This window comes from Tauraco erythrolophus, chromosome 20 (genome assembly GCF_009769465.1).
Source record: "Tauraco erythrolophus isolate bTauEry1 chromosome 20, bTauEry1.pri, whole genome shotgun sequence".
Lineage (NCBI taxonomy): Eukaryota > Metazoa > Chordata > Aves > Musophagiformes > Musophagidae > Tauraco > Tauraco erythrolophus.
The window spans coordinates 1,089,057-1,107,372 of NC_141484.1; the positions used below are offsets into that span (position 1 = coordinate 1,089,057).

The 18,316-nt window shown below is 52.2% G+C and overlaps 1 protein-coding gene across 1 annotated transcript in view; it reads left to right on the forward strand.

Annotated features, from left to right (window-relative positions):
* The window catches only part of RPTOR (regulatory associated protein of MTOR complex 1), a 141,461-nt gene that overhangs the window by 119,317 nt on the left and 3,828 nt on the right, over window positions 1-18,316 (forward strand). Inside the window, 7 exon segments of the mRNA XM_086623876.1 lie at window positions 464-578; window positions 1,055-1,179; window positions 2,420-2,497; window positions 2,500-2,523; window positions 13,452-13,558; window positions 16,315-16,442; window positions 16,623-16,709. Of these exon segments, the coding sequence (XP_086480002.1) occupies window positions 464-578; window positions 1,055-1,179; window positions 2,420-2,497; window positions 2,500-2,523; window positions 13,452-13,558; window positions 16,315-16,442; window positions 16,623-16,709 (664 nt within the window).

The following is an 18,316-nucleotide window of genomic DNA, read 5'->3' on the forward strand; positions in this document are numbered from 1 at the left end:
TCATTTGCAAATTAACCTAAAATTCAAAAGAACTGAAATGGAAGGTTAAATAAATAATCCAAAAGCTAAAATGAAATACTCTATTCTAAGTTGGAAAAAAAAGTTTTCGTTTTTCCTATTTGAAAAAATAATGTTGATTTTTCTGTCAAGGCCAACCGGTGTTTCTCTGGGCTTGTTTGCTGTGTTGTCTGCAGTTACCAAAGCAAAAGCCCCTCTTGTTTCTCACCACAATTTTCAGTTTGTACCTTAAGACATGAGACAATGAGCACAGAGGAGTCGGGGCTGTCGGATAACTGGGATCTGAGAAGGTTCTTGAAGTAGGAAAGTGTTGAGTGGGTCTGGTGGGGAGAACTGGGCAAGGAGGAGGAGAGCGGTGACACGTGGCGCCGGGAAGCCGGGGAGGTCCGAGCCCCGCAGGGGATGTTCCCAACCCTGAGCCATGGCTGCCTCCTGTCCCCTGCAGGTATTTCCCGGCTGGATGATCAGATCTTCCTCAACAGGAACCCGGGCGTCCCCTCCGTGGTGAAGTTCCACCCGTTCACGCCCTGCATCGCCGTGGCCGACAAGGACAGCATCTGGTGAGAGTCCCGCGGGTCTCGGGGCACCCGCTGCCACGCGGCACGTGCCGCTGAGTCGGGGCGGCGCGGCGGAGCGTGCGGATGGGTTATCGCGGGGGAGCACTGCCGTGCGCCGTTCCGTTCCTTTCCCCGACTCCCCTGCAGGGCCATCCCTCCCGCTTTTGGAGCAGGGAGACGGGACAGAGTCCTCCTGGACTTGAGTGCATCGTAGGCGTCGCACCGCGTCCTTTTGTGCCGGAGGCGCTGGGTCAGGGCGCGCGAGTGAATCCTGACAGTTGGGCTTTTATCCTGATTCTTTTGCCAAAGGTTGACGTAGGTTGTTGATAAAATGGTGCTGAATGCCAAAGGAGAGAAACAGATTGAATTGGTGTCCCATGGATATCATTTTTAGTTTCACTGTGATGAGTAGATCTCTTTCCAGCTTGCACAGAGGACCGAGAACTGATGTGATTTTTTTTTTTTTTTTCTTCTCTTAGTTTTTGGGACTGGGAGAAAGGGGAAAAGTTGGACTATTTCCACAACGGGAACCCTCGATACACCAGGATCACTGCAATGGAGTACCTGAACGGACAGGACTGCTCCTTGCTGCTGACCGCCACAGGTAATAACATTTCCCCAGATACGAGGGCAGATTTCACGTCCACGTGAGCTGTTCGGGACCCCTTGCTCTCCCCTCGATGAACGTGGCCCACGCGGACCCCCCTCCCCTGGGACACCCCTGCCCGCTCGCGCTGAGGAGACGTTTCCAGGATCAAACCTGAAGGTTGTTTCTGGCAGTACCTTAGCTGCTTCAGCAGGTGCTGCGAGGATTTTCGGATGACTCACAAGTCAAACGCTCGCTGACCCCACTTGCACTCACAGCTGTGTTTGTTACATCGTTCCGAGTCTTTACCAGTCCTGGGAAGTTCACAGTAGCCTCCTCCTGTGCAGAACCTGCCGCAACGACGTTTTCGGTGGTTAACAGCTGCTGTCCAGAGCCGAAGAGGAAATCGTGCTGCGACCAAAGTATAAGAAATCAAATTCTGTCGCCTGTGCTGTGTTAAGCCTGGAGCAGGCAGGGCTCATTTCAAGCACTAAACTTCTCAAGTAGTTCTGAGTTTCTCTCCAGTCCGTGTATCCCCCCCCCGGGAAGCGGCTCTCTGGAGCGCAGCACGTAAGGCAGCACAGAGCTCTTTCCCATTCCTGGCTCTGTAAAGCTGTGAGTAAGATCCGCTTCTCTCCCGAGGAGCCCTTCTAAACCTGTCAGTCCAAGTGTTTTCAACAGCTTCTCAAACGTCACGCTGAAAGGTACAGGTTGGGCGTCATTAAGAGAGGTGGAAGAGGAGCTGAGAGGGCCTTTAGGACGTTTTCTTTTCAGTTTATTGATTCTTAGCACAAAAGTTTCACAGATGGGGAACAAATTGAAAAAATACATGATGTTCTTGAAAGATTTGCTGCTGATGGGCTGGACTTTGAGCTTCGTCTGTGGGGTTGTGGTGTGTATTTAGCAGGGTACTTTTGTGGCTCTCGGCACCAAAAGCAAGGAGGACAGAGACGAGTCCTGGAGGAAATGAAAGGGTCAAAGAAACAGAGCAACATCTAATGTCAGGTGTTATTCAAGGGAAAGAGAAAAACTCTTCCAGAACAGTTCATGGTAGAGCAATGCTTTAGGTTTTATGGATTTAAGATTAGAGAGGAAAACCAACTCTAAGAACAAGGATTAAGTTCAAGTCACGCTCTCAGTTTTGGAGTTTGTTTGAATACAGTTCTGCTTCTCTTCTTCCTTTGTTGTGCACAAGTAATTATGAGAGTTGCATCAGCAGTGACGTTGCATTGTGTTCTCTTTTTCTGGGCTCCCCAAGATGATGGTGCCATCAGAGTGTGGAAGAACTTTGCGGACCTGGAAAAGAACCCAGAGATGGTCACTGCCTGGCAGGGGCTGTCGACATGCTGCCAACTACACGAGGTGGGTTCCCACTAAGTTTTGTTCAGAGAATGGGTAAAAATAATTTGTGGTAGTAGGTTTTTTTCTAGGGATGGGGAGAGTAAAATGGGTTTCTCAACTTCAACCATGAGTAACATCCTTGTTCAACAGTCTCTGTCTTCTGGAATGGCCTTTTGCCAGGCCTTGGTGAGGAATTACTTTTCCAGTTCTCACAAAACAGACCAACAAAAAAAAGCCCAACACATCAGCCTTGCACACACTGGAGAACGAGCAGAGCAGCCTCTTGGGGGGAGCAGAAGGGTACAAAGTCCTTGTCCTTTACAAGCTTCACGGCAGCTGTCTTGCCCAAGCGTTCCTAAGGAGAGAGCTGTAGAAAACGGTGGAACTGGGCACTGCCCTGCTCTGCTCGGCGTGGCAGGAGGTTGTTCCCCTTTGGGCGGGATGGTCGCTCACGTGTTGCTTTCCTTCTGGTGGGCTGCTCAGCCTTTGCACAGCTTTGCATGCTGCACCTGTGACCTCCTTTAGCCTGAGCTCAAATTTGGCAGTTGTTCTTCGCTGTTTATTGTGGGCCAGGAGGTGGCAAGAGAACATGCGATCTAAATCTGACACTTGCAGAAGGACAGCACGTTAGACATTGACCTGCTTTGGATGTTAGAAAAGTTGGATAGAAAAAGCTGTGAAAAGGAGCCCTGCCGCCCAGCGTACGCAGGACAAAGCCAGAAGACCAGTGTGAGTGACCCTCAAGTCTCTTTAAGACATTAGAGGACGATGTTTTGTCCTTCTGAGACCTGGTAACGTAGTAATGCTCCGATGGTGATTCTCTGTCCCTTGAATCTTTGAGACTTCAGGCTTCTCTAGGTGTGCAGTGGTTCCATCAGCACCTGTGGGACTGCTGCAGGAACTGCGGGGTGAGGTTCTCTGGCTTGTGCTGACCATCATAGCTCATCTGCACCTTAAAATCTGACAGTTCCCGTTTCTGATCTTACGTGGTTCGTCGCAGGAGCCCGAGGCAGCTCTTTCAGCTCTTCGCTGGGTTTGCCTGGTGCTGCCACGTTGGGCTCTGCTGTGTTTTCCTTCGCACCCCGTGGGTCGTCTCTGGGCTTGTAGGAAAGAGGAGCTGGGTTTGAGGTCACTTCGGGCTCCGTGCCTCGCTGCGGTGTGTGCTCAAAACTGAGCAGCTGGAGGGTTGCAGCGTACTGTGAAAACTGCCGTGGCCAAAACCTGCCCTTCGCAGAGGTGTCAGTAAAAGCAGGAGGAAAACAGCGGAAACGCGCCGAGCGGGGAAGGGCCCAGATCTCCGTAGGCGGAGAGGAACGCGGGCAGGAGTCACCTCGAGTCGCCCTTTGCAGCGTCATTCGGTTGGTCTGCGGTTCGTTCTGGTCAGCACCAGCTCTCCTGAAGGACGTTGGTTAATGTTATCATCCCTGGGTTCAGGATCTTCCTTCCTTGGTGCTGGTAACGGACTCACCCAGACCACTGGGAATTGCCCCGGACCGCCCTGGTCATCGGCTCTGGCTGCGCCGTCGGTCGTGGTCAGGGAGGGCTGAGCTTCTCCAGGCTCACTCCGACATGCCCCTCACCGTGGCAGAGGGCCTGCCCATCGCGCTGGCTCTCTACGGACCTTCAATCCAGCAGGAAGGATGGTCACACCAGTCTGGGACATGGCGAAGTAGGGCAGGAGCCGAGGCAAGAGCTGATTGAGCTGCAAGGGTTGAATAGTTACATTGCCAAAACAAGAATGTTGGAACTTTTAAGTCTTTATCTTTAATATCTTTTTTTTTTCCCCTTTTCTTTCCTGCATAGTCTTAGGAAGTCCGAGTCCTGATTTCTTTGCCTTTCACCTTTGGAGTGATAGAATGAGGTTTGGAAGAAAAAAAGGACAATTTTCTTTGTGGAGAGGAAATAAATGTAGTCACTTCAAAAGAGCTATGTGGATCAAGTCCCCTTGGAAATGAGACTCCCTTGAACAGTTTTTTTGCTGCCAAGACCACAGCTGTGGTCCAGCACTGGCTCATAAAACTGAAGATGCATCTTTGAAGCTGCAGAGCTCAGGAGTTTACTGGAGTTTGTTCGCTCCTACTATCGATTTTCTTCTTTCCTCTCCCACCCTTTTCCCCTGTGTCGTACTCATCTCTGAATTTAATAGTTTTCTTGACAGCAACCAGAACACTAACTTTTCTAGGCAGTTTTCCCACTTATAAAAAAGAGGAATATGTAAGGCCTAAATACATCCTTTGGAGGCCTGAAAATCATCCCCAGGTTATCCAAGTGCTGGGAGGTCAACAGTAACACGCTCAGGGGCTGCCTGAGAGGGGGGAGCAGACCGGAGTGAGGCACAGAACTTGAACCCTTACTCTCTGTAGAGGACTGGGTTGTGGTGGGCAGCCGAGGTCGGAGAAACGAGCGGATACAGCCAAGTTAGTGTGTTAAACTTCACCTGCTTATTGCACGGAATAGTTGACTTGAGGCTCAGGGTGGGTGAGTCTTATTTAAGCATTGGCGAACTACGGTGTGGGCACCCTTTTTTTCTGTGTGAGAATTTTTTTTTTAATTTTATTTTGTTTCGGTCTGCACTCGTGATGCACCAGGAAAGTTTCTTTCAATCAGAATGAGGGCGTTTAAAGCAGCGTTGGTACCAGGTGCTCTGGCGTAAGGCGGTGGCAGGGAATCTCCAGCATGAGGTGGAGGGGGCTGAGAAAAGGGCAGAGTGCCCGTTGTTAATGGCCTGGTGTTTCGAAAGATGCAGGAAAAACGAAGCGTTTTCTAGCGAGCAGGGTAGGAGGAACACAAACCTGGCGTGCTCTGAAGCTGTGGTGTCACAGCAGGTTTGGGGAATTCTGGCAGTTTCTGCAGAAAGGGGTGTTTGAAGGCTGCAGGTTGTGTGCACGGTCTGAGCTCGCAGGGTGGCACAGAGACCCCTCGCCCGGTGTCCACCCCGGAGCTCATGCTGCCAGGCAGGCTGGGCATGCAGCGCTGGCACGGCAAGTGGCCACGGTCGTGGTTCTCAACACAGCTGCCGTGTTTTGTGTTGTTTCTTTGTGACAAAGGGGAACAAGCCACCATCCCCTGGTCGGAATGGCTTTGCCCTTTAAAGCAGAACAGTTGTGGAATTTGGAAAAATACAGAAGTGTAACCAGCTGCTTCCCAGTGACCAGAGACCATCTGCTCAGCTCGTCCGCCCCAGCTCCTCGCGTGCCGTCGCAGGCGCCTGCGGTGTTTTCCCTTCTCCAGTTCAGCAAAGAGAACCAGGATTTCCCTTCCGAAGGGTGCTGGGGGAGGACCGAAGGGCTCAGCCCGGTCTCTCCCAGGATACCTGGAGTTACCTGTGCAAGGTTTTCCAGGGTTGTCCCGAGGTGCCTCTCGCTGCCCCGTTTGCCGCCGTGCCGCAGCGCCCTCTCGTTGCCTCCTGGCTGGAAATGTGTGTCTGTGGCTGACTTGGGGGTTGTTCAAACGGAGTGCCCCTAAGTTGTTTGCGCTCTCTGCATTCTGCTTAGATCCAAGGAAGAAATTCCTCCCTCTGAGGGTGGTGAGGCACTGGACCAGGTTGCCCAGAGAAGCTGTGGCTACCCCATCCCTGGAAGTGTTCAAGATCAGGTTGGGCTTGAGCACCCTGCTGTAGTGGAAGGTGTCCCTGCCCATGGCAGGGGGGCTGGAACTGGATGATCTTGAAGGTCCCTTCCAACCCAAACCCTTCTGTGATTCTGTGATTAGCTGTCTCCTGGAGTACAGGGCAGAGGAGCCCCCGGTACAGCGGCACTCGCTGCGGGGAGCCCGGACCTTCCGTGGCAGAAGCTTCATGTTCTGTTGCTGAGTTATTTTGGATTTCCGTCTGTCACTTCCTGATGCGTTTTACTTCAGAACAGGGACCAGATCATGCAAAGGATGGTCTCCTTGTTCAGGAAGAAATGTCAAATCTGTGCTGCTGTCAGCCAGCCAGAACACTCGCTTCGCACACAACCAGTGCCACCATCGATGGCTTCCCGGGAACGCTGTGATTGAACTGGTGCCTGCTCCCGGGACGGAGGCATGCGCTGCTCTGGGTGCTTCTGCTTTCTTTTATGTTCTTTCCTTTAATTTGAGTTGCTTTTTCTAATCCTTTTTAAGATTATTTTTTGCTCTGGCTGACCGACTTACCCTTAGCGTCAACCCCTTAATCCCTGTCTTCTCACAGGTCTGGCCCGAAGGGTTTCAATCTATCTTGACAGAAGTAAACAGGGAGGTGAGTGCTTTCTTTCCTCTTACCTACGAGCAGCTGGGTGGGGAGGACCTGCCGGCTGCCTTCCGGTTGGTTGACTGGTTGGGGTTTTTTTGGCATTGTTTGAACGACTGCTGGGTCCTTGTGGTTCCTGGAAAGCTTTGCTGCTTCTCCCTCTCCCATTCCTCGCCCCGTGCCATGGGGAGTGCCGGGAGGGTGTCCGTACTCTCTAGGTGAGCGTAGCAGCTGCTGGGAATAGGGCATCTTCGTGCCATGATCCCTGAACTTTCTGCAGTGAGAGGAGGTTTGGGGTGAGATGCACAGATCTCTCCTTCCAGGAAGACTTTAAAGCATCCGTGGACAACAGGGTGTGAATGACAGGTTCCGAAAGCTAACGTGGATCTCACCAGGGTTTATTTGTAATGCGCTTGTGCTACAAAGATTGTGTGAAAAGGAGAAGCTGATGAATCTTTCCCAGGAGGCTTAGAATAGTGGACTTTCAGCAAGGACATGCCTAATAAATTTTACAAATTCTGTCCTTTCACGTGGAAGGAAGGTAAATGAACTCCCCAGCCTCCATCTGCAGGAGCCAGGACTGTGCGGTGTCGGCACCGCTGCGCCGCCGCCGAGGTCTGCGGGGGGAACAGGTGGCTGATGTGTTGGGGCGCCTGCGTGTGCACGTCCAGGGATGTTAGTGTTGACGTCGTCATCTTGGGTTATTCATCAGTTATTGATAACTGCTGGCTGATAAGAGCCCAGCGTGTCTGTGGTGATGAACAGGACGAAGATGATGGCAGTGGGGTGTGACTCAGAGCTCTTCAGCTTCAGATCTTTGCAAATCTCTCTCTTGCTGTTCAGAGACAGAGCCCTGGCGTAGAAATTAGCAAAGCTGATGTGTTGCTGTCAGCTGCCTGGCTCTGCATTTCACTCCAAAGTCCACCCACAAACGAAAAGGCTAAAATTAGCACAAGTTGGCTGCAGGGAATTCCCAGCTCAGCACACCGGGCACCTGGAATTCCCAGCTCAGCACACCGGGCACCCGGAATTCCCAGCTCAGCACACCGGGCACCCGGAATTCCCAGCTCAGCACACCGGGCACCTGGAATTCCCAGCTCAGCACACCGGGCACCCGAGCGATTTGGGAAACACCGGCCCCTCCCTGGCTGGATCAGTGCTGGGGATGCCAAGCAATCGCGCTCTGTCCCGAGCACACAAATAACTGTGAATCAATAAAAACCATTGACCGGCGTTTTCCAGCCGGGTATTCTCCTGGTGAAAAATGCAGCAGAAGGATTCCTTCTCTCCCACTGAAGAAGTCTTAAAAATGTATAAGATTAGCTGTTTGCTTGACAGAAAAAAGCGTCAGCGATATTTAGATAAAGTATACTAGTTTTGTCACTGAAGCACAGAAAATCTGTTCTCGTTGCCTAAGCTTCCATGAGGAATTTTTACCGAAGGAGAGAGAGGGGACTGGCTCTTTGTTCCCGCATCGCCAGGTGCTGGTTGTGGGCAGGAGTCGCCGGGCACTGCTGGTTGCAGATCGGTGGTGAATTACAGAGAGACCAGTGGCTTAATGGTCTGGGTCGTATCAGGCCACTGTGCAAGTCAGCCCGGGAATGCCTGAAGTTGGGGCGAGCACGGAGCAGTCGGGGCGAGCACGGAGCAGCGTCGGGGCGAGCACGGAGCAGCGTCGGGGCGAGCACGGAGCAGCGTCAGGGCGAGCAGGGAGCAGCGTTGGGGTGAGCAGGGAGCAGCATCTGTGGTCGGCGTCGTGGAGGCAGCTGAGCGAGCAGCAGTCTCAAGGTGCGTGAGTGTGACCCTCTGCTTCCCTCCTGCTCCCTCGGAGCTCCCGTGGGCATCTCGGCACACCGCTGCCTCACTCCCGTTGGCATAGCTGAGATCCGAGACGAAGGAGGAGACGGTGTTAACGAGAGAACACGCGTCTGACCTGTGCCCACCTCTCTCCATCGCTGCCCCGGGGGGGCTGTTGGTGCTGATGTGTAAACAGCCACGATCTGTCTTACCTCCAGAAAATTTCTACTGATGCCAAGCAAGAAAAACTAAGCGCGTACTCGCCGGTTCCCTGTTTCCTTCCTGCTCTCCTGGGGCTTCCGAAACAAAGCGAACGACGTCAAATACCCGCTCTGCAGAAAAACAGGACCTTGGCCTCCGGAGGCTCTGCTCCGAATCCGCTGCTCTCCCAGCAGTCAGTCGGCAATCCCGATGGGAGAGGGGGGAGAGGCAGCCTCGGAGCCGCCTTGGAAAGCAAAGTTAGCAGCTCACTGGAAGGGAAGTTCCATGGAGCTGCGGGGCTCCGCGCTGCGGGCAGCCTGCGGCGGAGAGGAGCCCGGCTGGGGGGCTCTGACTGCAAAAGGAGGTGCTGAAACGGTCAAGATCGACCAGAGCTTATACTGGAACAAGAGTGACTCTTCCCACATCTCCTAGGGGTTGGTATCTTGTCCTTTAGGAAGTTTGGGAGATGCACCCTATATCTGGTCGTGTTTTTTTTTTGTGGCAATAAAATAAGTGGAGAAATTGCAGCACCAGGGGTTTGTGTGCTTTTAATTGGATTCCCAGCATCCCAGCCACTCCTCTCCCGTGCTCCGCATAGTCCTTGGCATGGAGGAGCGACACTTTTTGAAAGGATGTTGTAGAAATTAATGATGAGTGAGGTCATACAACCCTCCTGCTGCTTCCTGGAAATTAAAACAGTGATGCTCATTGCTCAAGCAGGAGGGCCCATGATTAAAAAATCATCAGTCAGTATCCGAGATGCTTTTATATCGTGTTCTATGTAGGTATTCCCGATTTCATTGAAATGCCAAGTACAGGTTGGCCACATTCCAGTGACGATAAAAATAAGTGCAGACAGTTGGAATGCAGCTGCTTTCAACACCAGTGTTATTTATTGAAATTTGTACAGGGAACTATCCCATCAAGACAAATATCTGTTGTTCAAGGGGAGTCCTGAGAGAACAGCCATAGAAAGTTACAGCTTCAAGAATGGCTGTTGGTGTGTGCTGCCTTGGATATACTCTCACATCACACAAGAACTGCAAGTCAAAGACTCAAAAAAATATATAAAAGTGTTAAAAGACTCAAAAATATATAAAAAAATAGAAAAAAACACGAACCTTTAAAAATTTCTCTTCCTGAGCTGCAGAAGATTTGTTGCTTGTTATCTGAGAACGTATCATTCCTTATGGGAAAACTGTAACCTTAACTAATGATGCAGGAAGAGAAGTGTGTTGCCAGGATGGCCGTTTCTGCAGTTCGTGGCTTCCGAGAGCGCTGCAGCTTCACCCCGGCCCTGCTCGGATGGGGTGTGTTGGTGTCACGGTGCTGCCCGTGGTTATTCTGTTTCTGTAAGTAGGTGGGAGCTTGGAAAATAGGGTGGCAGGAGCCCGGCTCCGTGGCCCAGGCGGGGAGCTGAGATGGATGGGTTTGCAGAGAACGGTACCTTTGTGCCAGGCTGAGGCTGAGAAGCATCTCAGGTGCCAACCCCACGAGCCAGAACGCAGCAGGTGAACTGCAGTCTCAGCGGGTACATCCTGGAGAAGGACCTCTGTTAATTAAAAAGGAAATTATAATTAATATTAAGTCCCATGTTTCCTTCTCATCCCAAAACACTAGGAATTTAACATACAACATGAGCCAGGGCTGTATCGTTTCCCCCCCGAGAACGTTTGCTCCTGCATAGGAATAGTTCAGCTATTTATGGCTCGCTCCATACCGGGAGCGTCACCTGGGAACGCGCCGTTTCGCGGCCAGACGTGGGCTCCTTCCCTGCTGCCCGCTCGCCAACGACTGAAAAAGGCTTTTCCTCTTTCCAGACACCTCTGAATCCCGGTTTAGCGTTTCCAGTCGCATCCCGGTGTCCCTTTCGCCCTCTCCGGACCCTGCGCCAGTCCAGGCTGCGGTGGGACCGGTCCATCTCCCAGCGGGAAGGTGCTGGGAGTTCTCCTTGGCTGCGGCTTTTATGCAAACATTCTGTGACTGCTGATGGCTGCGTCGTGCAGCAACATGAGCATCCTGTGCCCCTCCCTGCCCGGTGCCCCCCAGCACCGCGCGTCGAAGCAGCAAAAACGGTGTTTCATGTTTTCCCGAGAGAATAAGGCGGCTGACGGAAGGAAGGGAAGGTGCCCAGTTCGGGGATGATCAAAATGCTGCTCTCGCCTCTTCGGAGAGCAGAGGTTGTCGCTCGCGTGGGCTACTGAAGGTTGATGAGAAAGGCAGGAGCTGCGTTGGCTGCTTGGAAGACCACAAGGTGCCCCAGGCACCGGCGGCACCCGCCCTCCTTCCCTTCCGCTGGCAACTGTCAGCTCCCGGTTCGGGGCTCCTTGTCCGTCCGGTCTGGTTCTCCCTCATGGGAGATCTCTGCCGTTTTACACAGTGAAACCTCTCGGAGCCTCCTCCCTCGGTGACACTTTCCCTCGGTGACACTTTCCCTCGGTGACACTTTCCCTTGGTGACACTTTCCCCTGGTGACACTTTCCCTCGCCTTCTCGATGGCATCGCCGGATATCCGCGGTGCTTAAATCCCGACGGATACGCCGAGACAAGCCCCAAAACCACCAGTCACTGCTCCGAAATCACCGCCTCTGTCCCCCTCCGCAGGAAGGACCCCTGGGGTCTTGCTGCCCATCAGGCTGAAGAAAAACATCATCTACAAACTGGGGGGTGTAGCTGGAAAATTGGGAGCTTTAAAACTGCTAAAGAGCACGTCGGCTGCTTGACTCCACCAGCGGCGGTAACGGCGGTATCCATCTCAGCCTGCCGGGTTCGTCCTGTCGCATGGGCCATAAACGGGATGACAGATGGAAACACCTCGGTGATGTTTGTCATCTAAATCACCGCCTGCTTGTTTGCTGGCATCTCTAGCAGCCCTCGAGCTGCCAGGCGATCTGAAGTCGCAGTCGATTCGACTCACGAGATAAAGACACGAGCTCCCGGCGTAGCTGAGACGACGGACTGTCAATCGACGTCGGGAATCTCGGTGGTGTGCGGCGGGATCAGGGAACAGCCTGGATGCAGCACTTAGGAAGGGGAGATGGGCAAAATGTTACCTGGATCTGTGCAAAACAGGGTCGTTTCATCATCTTTGATGAAACTCGGTGTTTATAGGACGTCTCTGTTGTTTCCTTTGTGCCTTGTAAAGATTTTCAGTCTGGTATAAAGTACTTACGGCCCTTTGGTGACAAAGAGCATGTTGGGGTAGGTTTAAATTTCCTGCTGGGGCTGATTCCTAGCAGAAAATCAGGACAAATTCACGTTTGTACCTTCTGGACAAGGACATTGCGGAGTGGAAATCGAGGAAGCGCGCCGAAGGCGGCTGCGGACGGCTCGGAGCTGGAGCCTGCAGCCCTGATGCACTGCGGAGTGCTTTCCCACGCCGGGTGGCACGTGGTTGTAAAACACTTCCCAGCACCAGCGTCTCCGACTGGCGCAGACGAGAGGATGAGCCGCTGCGAGGCGAGGGCACCGCTTCTGCCTCTGCCCGAGGGAGAGCCCTGCCTGGAGAGGTGGATCCAAAAACTGGAGCTCGTGTCTGATTCCCTCGTGTAGCACTTCTGGGGCGTTTTGTGTTTTAATGTATGAGTGAGAGTCTCCCTGGAAAACCGTGGATTTGGGCTTGGTCGGCCTTTGCCGCATAAAAAGCAGAAGACAGTGGGTGTTCAGCTCTGCTTTAAGCAAAACGTTTCTGTGCTGTAGAGGCGGCGCACAGGTACAAAGTCACCCCTTCTCATTAAATGTACAAGAACTGTTCCTCGGAGATGTCCCCCACTGAATCAGGGGTGTCGTTGCCAGCTGTTCCCCAGTCCCAACATCTGGCGTGCTGTGATGCTCGTGTGCTCACACAGGGGCTTTTGGAGACCTTATTCCCCAGCTGGGAAAGGAGGTGACAAACTTACTCTTCTCTGGAAAACTGCTGTGCTGGCAAAGTCATGAGTTCCACCCATCTGCCAGCCTGTCTGTAAGCAGGTGCCCATGTCAGGTGTTTTGGGGACAGAAGATCCCTTGTCTCTTAGAGCATGGATGGGACGTTCTGAGCTTCCCCTGGCGATCCGTTCTGCTCTCAAAGATGAGGAGCAACAGCTCTTGTATATGTGTTTTAGCTCATGGAATTGCAGAACGTTCCCTTCCTTACCTGTCTGTGTAGCAACTGGGTTTTGCTGCTCCTGAGCTGTTTAATTCCATATTTTTCAGCAGTGACTTTGCTATTCCTTCTTTAGAAGCACCTCCCCTTAGCCACATGTTTCTGTTAGAACGAGGAATCCTGGTACCCAGAGGCTCTCCGGTCTTGTGAGATGTCAGCAGTTTAGTGTACTTCAGTCCTGGTTTAATCTGGTGTTCCCACAAAAAGTGGTGGATAATTGGTTAAGGTTCCCTTGGCAGCCCGCGGCAGGCTGGCAGCGTCCCCGGAGGGCTGTTCACCTGCGCCGCGGCTTTTCGAAGCACCTGAGCTTGACAAGGGGTCACAAAACATATTTTGGACCCAAATCCAGCTGATTTGTTCCCGTTTGGAGGGCGTATGGATGTGTGTGTATGTAAAATGAGATTTCCTCTAGTGATGATCGTTTTTGTAGCACGAGGCCATGGAAGCCGCTGTTCCAACCAGCGCAGCTCTGCCCGTGCGGACGCAGGGATTAATTTGCACGAGGGGATTAATTTGCACGAGGGGATTAATTTTGCACGTGGGGATTAATTTGCACGCGGACATTAATTTGCACGCCTTGCCTGTGCTTTGTCTTAGGAGCAGGAATGGTGGTCGACTGGGAACAAGAAACCGGGCTCCTGATGACATCGGGAGATGTGAGGATAATCCGGATCTGGGACACGGATCGGGAAATGAAAGTACAGGTAACACCTGCGTGTTTGTCCCATTCCCCTTTTCCCTCCCAGCAGACATCCCGTGCAGTGAGTTACCCCACGCGCAGCCGAAGCATCCAAGACTCGTCTGGGAAGAGCTGACAGCTCCTGGAGCTTCTGCTTCCCGGCCTCAGGGTCACGTTACAAGATGAACAAAAATACACACGTACTCAGTGAGCGTGCCAGGGCTTTCCTGGCAGCTGCTGCGGTTATTCCGGGCAGCGTGCTGCAGTGTTTGGGAAAGGTGAGGCTGTGAAATCCAGAGGCAGGCACCAGGATGCAGATAAGGTTTCCTATTAGTGCATCATTACAACGGTGTAAAAATTCCTGAGGAGGTTCAGGGTGAGCTGGGTTGGCAGTAGAGCGTTCTGACTTACATCCCTGCTTCTCTGGGGCGTACAGAGCTAATCACGGAGCAGCACCGCTCCGGTACCTACGGGCCAAAGGTCTTCTTTTCAGGAAAGCTGTGTCCATGCAGAGAGCACTCACATTCCTGCTCGGTCCCCTCCGGAGCCGAGACCACGCGCTCCGCGGGGCAGAGGCACGAGTGTTCCCTGGCCGTGCACCAGCAGCATCGTTGCTGGTTTGGGTCCGTCTGACTCCGGTCAGCAGTTTGCTCCGTGTTGTCCGGCCCTGGTACCAAAGGCTGTGGATGCCTGCGAGGTGCCGGCAGCTCCCTCGGCATCCTCGGCACGTGACTTTTTGTGTAGTGGGGAACCGGCGCCGCGAGTGCTGGTGTCGATCGTAATCAGATAAGTTTCTTAGGAATTCTAAGGAGAAGCAGCTGGTCTGTGAGAGCGGAGTCACCATGCTGGAGAAAAAAGGAAGAGTAGTTTTCAAAGCTTCTAGAAATTAATTACCCTTGGATGAACATTAATTATGATACTTTGACCCTGCAATGCAGGATAATTAAGCCTATGTTAATCTTAATTACTTTCACGTATTTTTTTCCGTGTAAATTAGAGAACAGTAAAATTCAAGAGGTGAAAATCTTTTAAATTACGATGATGAACGATTGCGCTGAAAGTATCTCAAAACATGTTGTTTCTGTTTAATTGTGAAGATTGCTTGTGTTGAAATTCAAGTGATTGAAACTTCCTGACTCGGTAGCGCCGGGAAGCGCAGTTCAGCGCGGAGCGCAGCGGAGCTGTGCGATCCCGGCTAACAAAGGTGCCTTCCCACTCTTTGAACTACAAAAAGTGCCTCTGGAAGCGCTGGGGATGTCACTGAAGAAGCAAACGCTTCATTTTCACTTCTGCTGATTGTTCCTGCTTCAAAGCTGGATCTGGGCTCAGCCGGGAATGCCGAGAGCAGCCCGAGGCCGGCGCCTCCCCCGCAGCTCCGCTGGGGCTGGGAGAGGCGACCGTGTGCCGGAGCGAAAATAGGATCGAGGTGTGAAACTGGCCAAGGGCTTTCCGACGCACCTCCTGATTGTCACCCGGCTTGCTCAGCACCGCTGAGCTTCTTTTACCTGCTTCAGTTGGACACGTTTTTCCTCGTGGCAGGCGTTGACACTTTCCAAGCATCCCTTTTGCTTTATAGCCAGTAAAAAGCAGGAAAGTAGCAGCGTTAGGGAGCGCGCCCCGTGCTCCCAGCACAGCTGTCCTCGCAAGCTCCAGCCTTCTTCTCCCGTGTCTTTTTTTTCAATGCACACAGCGTCTGGCTTCTGGTGAGATAACCTGGATGCGCGTGCCACGCGTCCCGGAGCGGGGCCTGCGGTGGCACGGCGCTCTGTCTCACGGAGCAGGTTCTCCGGTGCCGTGTGGGAGTCAGGCAGCTCATTGCGTGGTCTGAGGCTCACGTGTCCGCCCCGACGTTGTTCAGGAGCACTGGAGCTGCCCGCGGCCGCCGGGCCCGGGGAGGAGGAAGGTCACACTCCGACAGCCCGGCTTAGCCGCCGGGCTCTGCACAGGGGCAGGGATGAGCCAAATGGTGAAAGGAGGAAGAGAGCTCAGTGTTTAAAAAAAAAATAAAAATAAATGGAAAGAAATGGACTTCCTAAATAACTCCTACAGCTTATTTGAGTGTTGCTTTGATGCACAGAAAGGGCCGATGCCTCGCAGCTTTCTGCCTTTTTTTGTGCGGCTGGTATTACCTGTGCCACGCCGCACGTTGGGTTTGTCTGCGGTTTTATAGATGTCGTTATGAGTTTTTGCTTTCTACAGGTGTATTTGTCTTACGTGACTCTCCTCCTCCAGATACGTACTGTCCCTCCTGCCATTCCAGTGGCCTTTACAACTGGTAGACATCAAAGGTGGTTTATGGAGAAATGACTCCTCTGGTCATTTTTTTTGACTAATGAGATATTCTTCATGGAGAATGGTATTAACTCGTCCTTCCTCAAGCAGACCTTACTTTTGTTTTGGTTTATAAAGCGGAATGATTTGCAAAAGCTGGTTGTGCTGGAGTTCCTGCTCTGGACCTGGCTCTCTGCGCCGACGTGTGGTACCTGTGGCTCCAACCCGTGGCAGCAGCAGTGTCTGTTGTCCCCAGGGCCACCACCCCCCTCGGTTCTGGCCATGTCCAGAGGGGCTGAAGGAAAGTGTCACGCTCGGCAGCATCGCAGTGCTGTGACACGTCGAAACTCAGGGTTAGTTTTGGGCTGGTGTACAGAATGGGGTGAGGAAGAGGAGGAGGACAGGGGGTCCACCTGGTTTAGCACCTCGACTCTAGTGCCTTCTCGTTGGGGCTCTGGACTTGAAGACGCATCGCGCTCTCAGCTTGGTTTTCGTGTGCTTTCTCCTTAGGACATCCCCACCGGAGCCGACAGCTGTGTGACCAGCCTCTCGTGTGATTCCCATCGCTCGCTGATCGTGGCGGGGCTGGGGGACGGCTCCATCCGCGTGTTCGACAGGAGGATGGCTCTGAGCGAATGGTAACTGCTCAGGGATGTGGTTTAATGGGGATTAGGGACAGTTGGACTGGATGATCTCTAAGGTCTTTTCCAACCTAGAAATCTATGAATCTATGAATCTATGAACTGCCGCCCTTCCTGGCGCTGGGGGATCCCACCTGTCCCCCTCCCCTTCCAACGTTTTCTCTGCTCATCCCTCAGCCGCGTCATGACGTACCGCGAGCACACGGCCTGGGTGGTGAAGGCCTACCTGCAGAAGCATCCCGAGGGCAACATCATGAGCGTCAGGTAAAAGAGATTTTACTGTTTGAGAGCTGTTTCCTCTTGAGCACAGTTTGCTTTTCTGTTTAAAACCTGCCCCTGGTGTTTCAGGAGCTAAAGAGGGTGAAGCTCTTTGGTTTGACATTTGCTTTGGTAATTAACTGCTGCTCCAGACGTGGTGGAGAGAAGGCAGAAAGAAACGTGGAGCTGTCCTTGGCAGCCGGTTAGTGGGGTCTGAGAGTAAACAGGGCGGCGTCTTTGCTGAAAACCGTCGTCACGAGGCGCGCGAGGGAGGAACGGAATGGACCAGAAACCTGAGCTGGATACGGTATATCTTGTGGTTGATCTTTATTGCCATCATCTCCGTGGGGTCATTTGAGAGGGAGCAGGAGAAGGAAGGTTGATGTTGCATCTGTTGGGTGTATTGCTGTGCAGGATTGCTTTGCTGTCTGGCAATTTTCTACACATAAATCCATTTCTACTGCCTGGTAAATACTGCAGAGAGAGCAGCATATACTTATTTGGCCATTAAAGAACAGCAGAATATAATTTATTGTCACAAAGCCACTGTTTGCACACAAAGAGGCTCTTTTTCTTGATTACAAAGTGAAAACAAAATGTAATTTTCTGGGATTCAGAATATTCCTGAGGCGGGGGATGGGCCAGCAAAAATGTATTAAGATTTTTCAGAAAGGGGATTATGCGATGCAGCTGCCAGCTTTGTGGAGCTCACATATTAGAGTTTTTAATCTTCCTTTCTGTAATCTCCTTCAGCAGTCCCGGGGGTCAGGCCTGGACGCTTGGCCAGCCTGGGGCTGCAGGCTCGCTTTTCCCTCTCCGCGGTGCCCTTCCAGCACATGGTGCTTTCTCTCGGGATCGAACTGGTATGAGAAAATGCTGTTCTTCAGAAGACAGGTCTGGTGTCACCCCAGAGGAATTCGGTTTGTTGAGACAAGCCCCACTGCCCTCAGTTTCTCTTAGTTCACGCTCTTCTTCAGTCGACAGCAAGGTCCAAGAAAAACAAATCTTAGGGCGTAGCGAGGTCTTGGTCTTCTTGCTGGAAATGTCGCAGGCATTGTATTGCTTGTGGAGCAGTTCTCTGAACCTCAGAGAAACTTCTTCTCTGGACCAGAGGCAGGAGTTTGTAGCACCGGACTGGTGACTGAGCCAGATCCTGCAGCTCTCCATTGCCCAGTGCTGGGTCACCACCTGATATCGTGGTCAGCTCCTTTGATCTGTGGCCGGTGCTGCCACAGTGCTTGTAATTAACCAGCAGCTCTGCTTTTACCAGCCTGGCAGCGGTGCCAGAAAAGGTCCTTAAACACCTTCCGAATATCCTGGTTTAGCAGCTTAGCTGCTGTTGACTGTTACTGGTCGACTGGGATGTGTTTTCCTATGTAGTCCCTCATCACAGAACTTCACTTCCATTTTAAAGCTCCTGCACCGTCTTCCAATGCATTCAGAACCGTTTTCAAGTCTTATTAAGGTTCAAAGCTTTAAATTAATTTACTGTATATTTGATCTCTCTCAAACAATGTTCCCATCTAGTCTTCAGGATCTAAATCAACTTGAAGTTTAATGTCTTGAATTTAATTATGTGACAGCTGGAGTTGCAGCTTCTTATAATGATATAA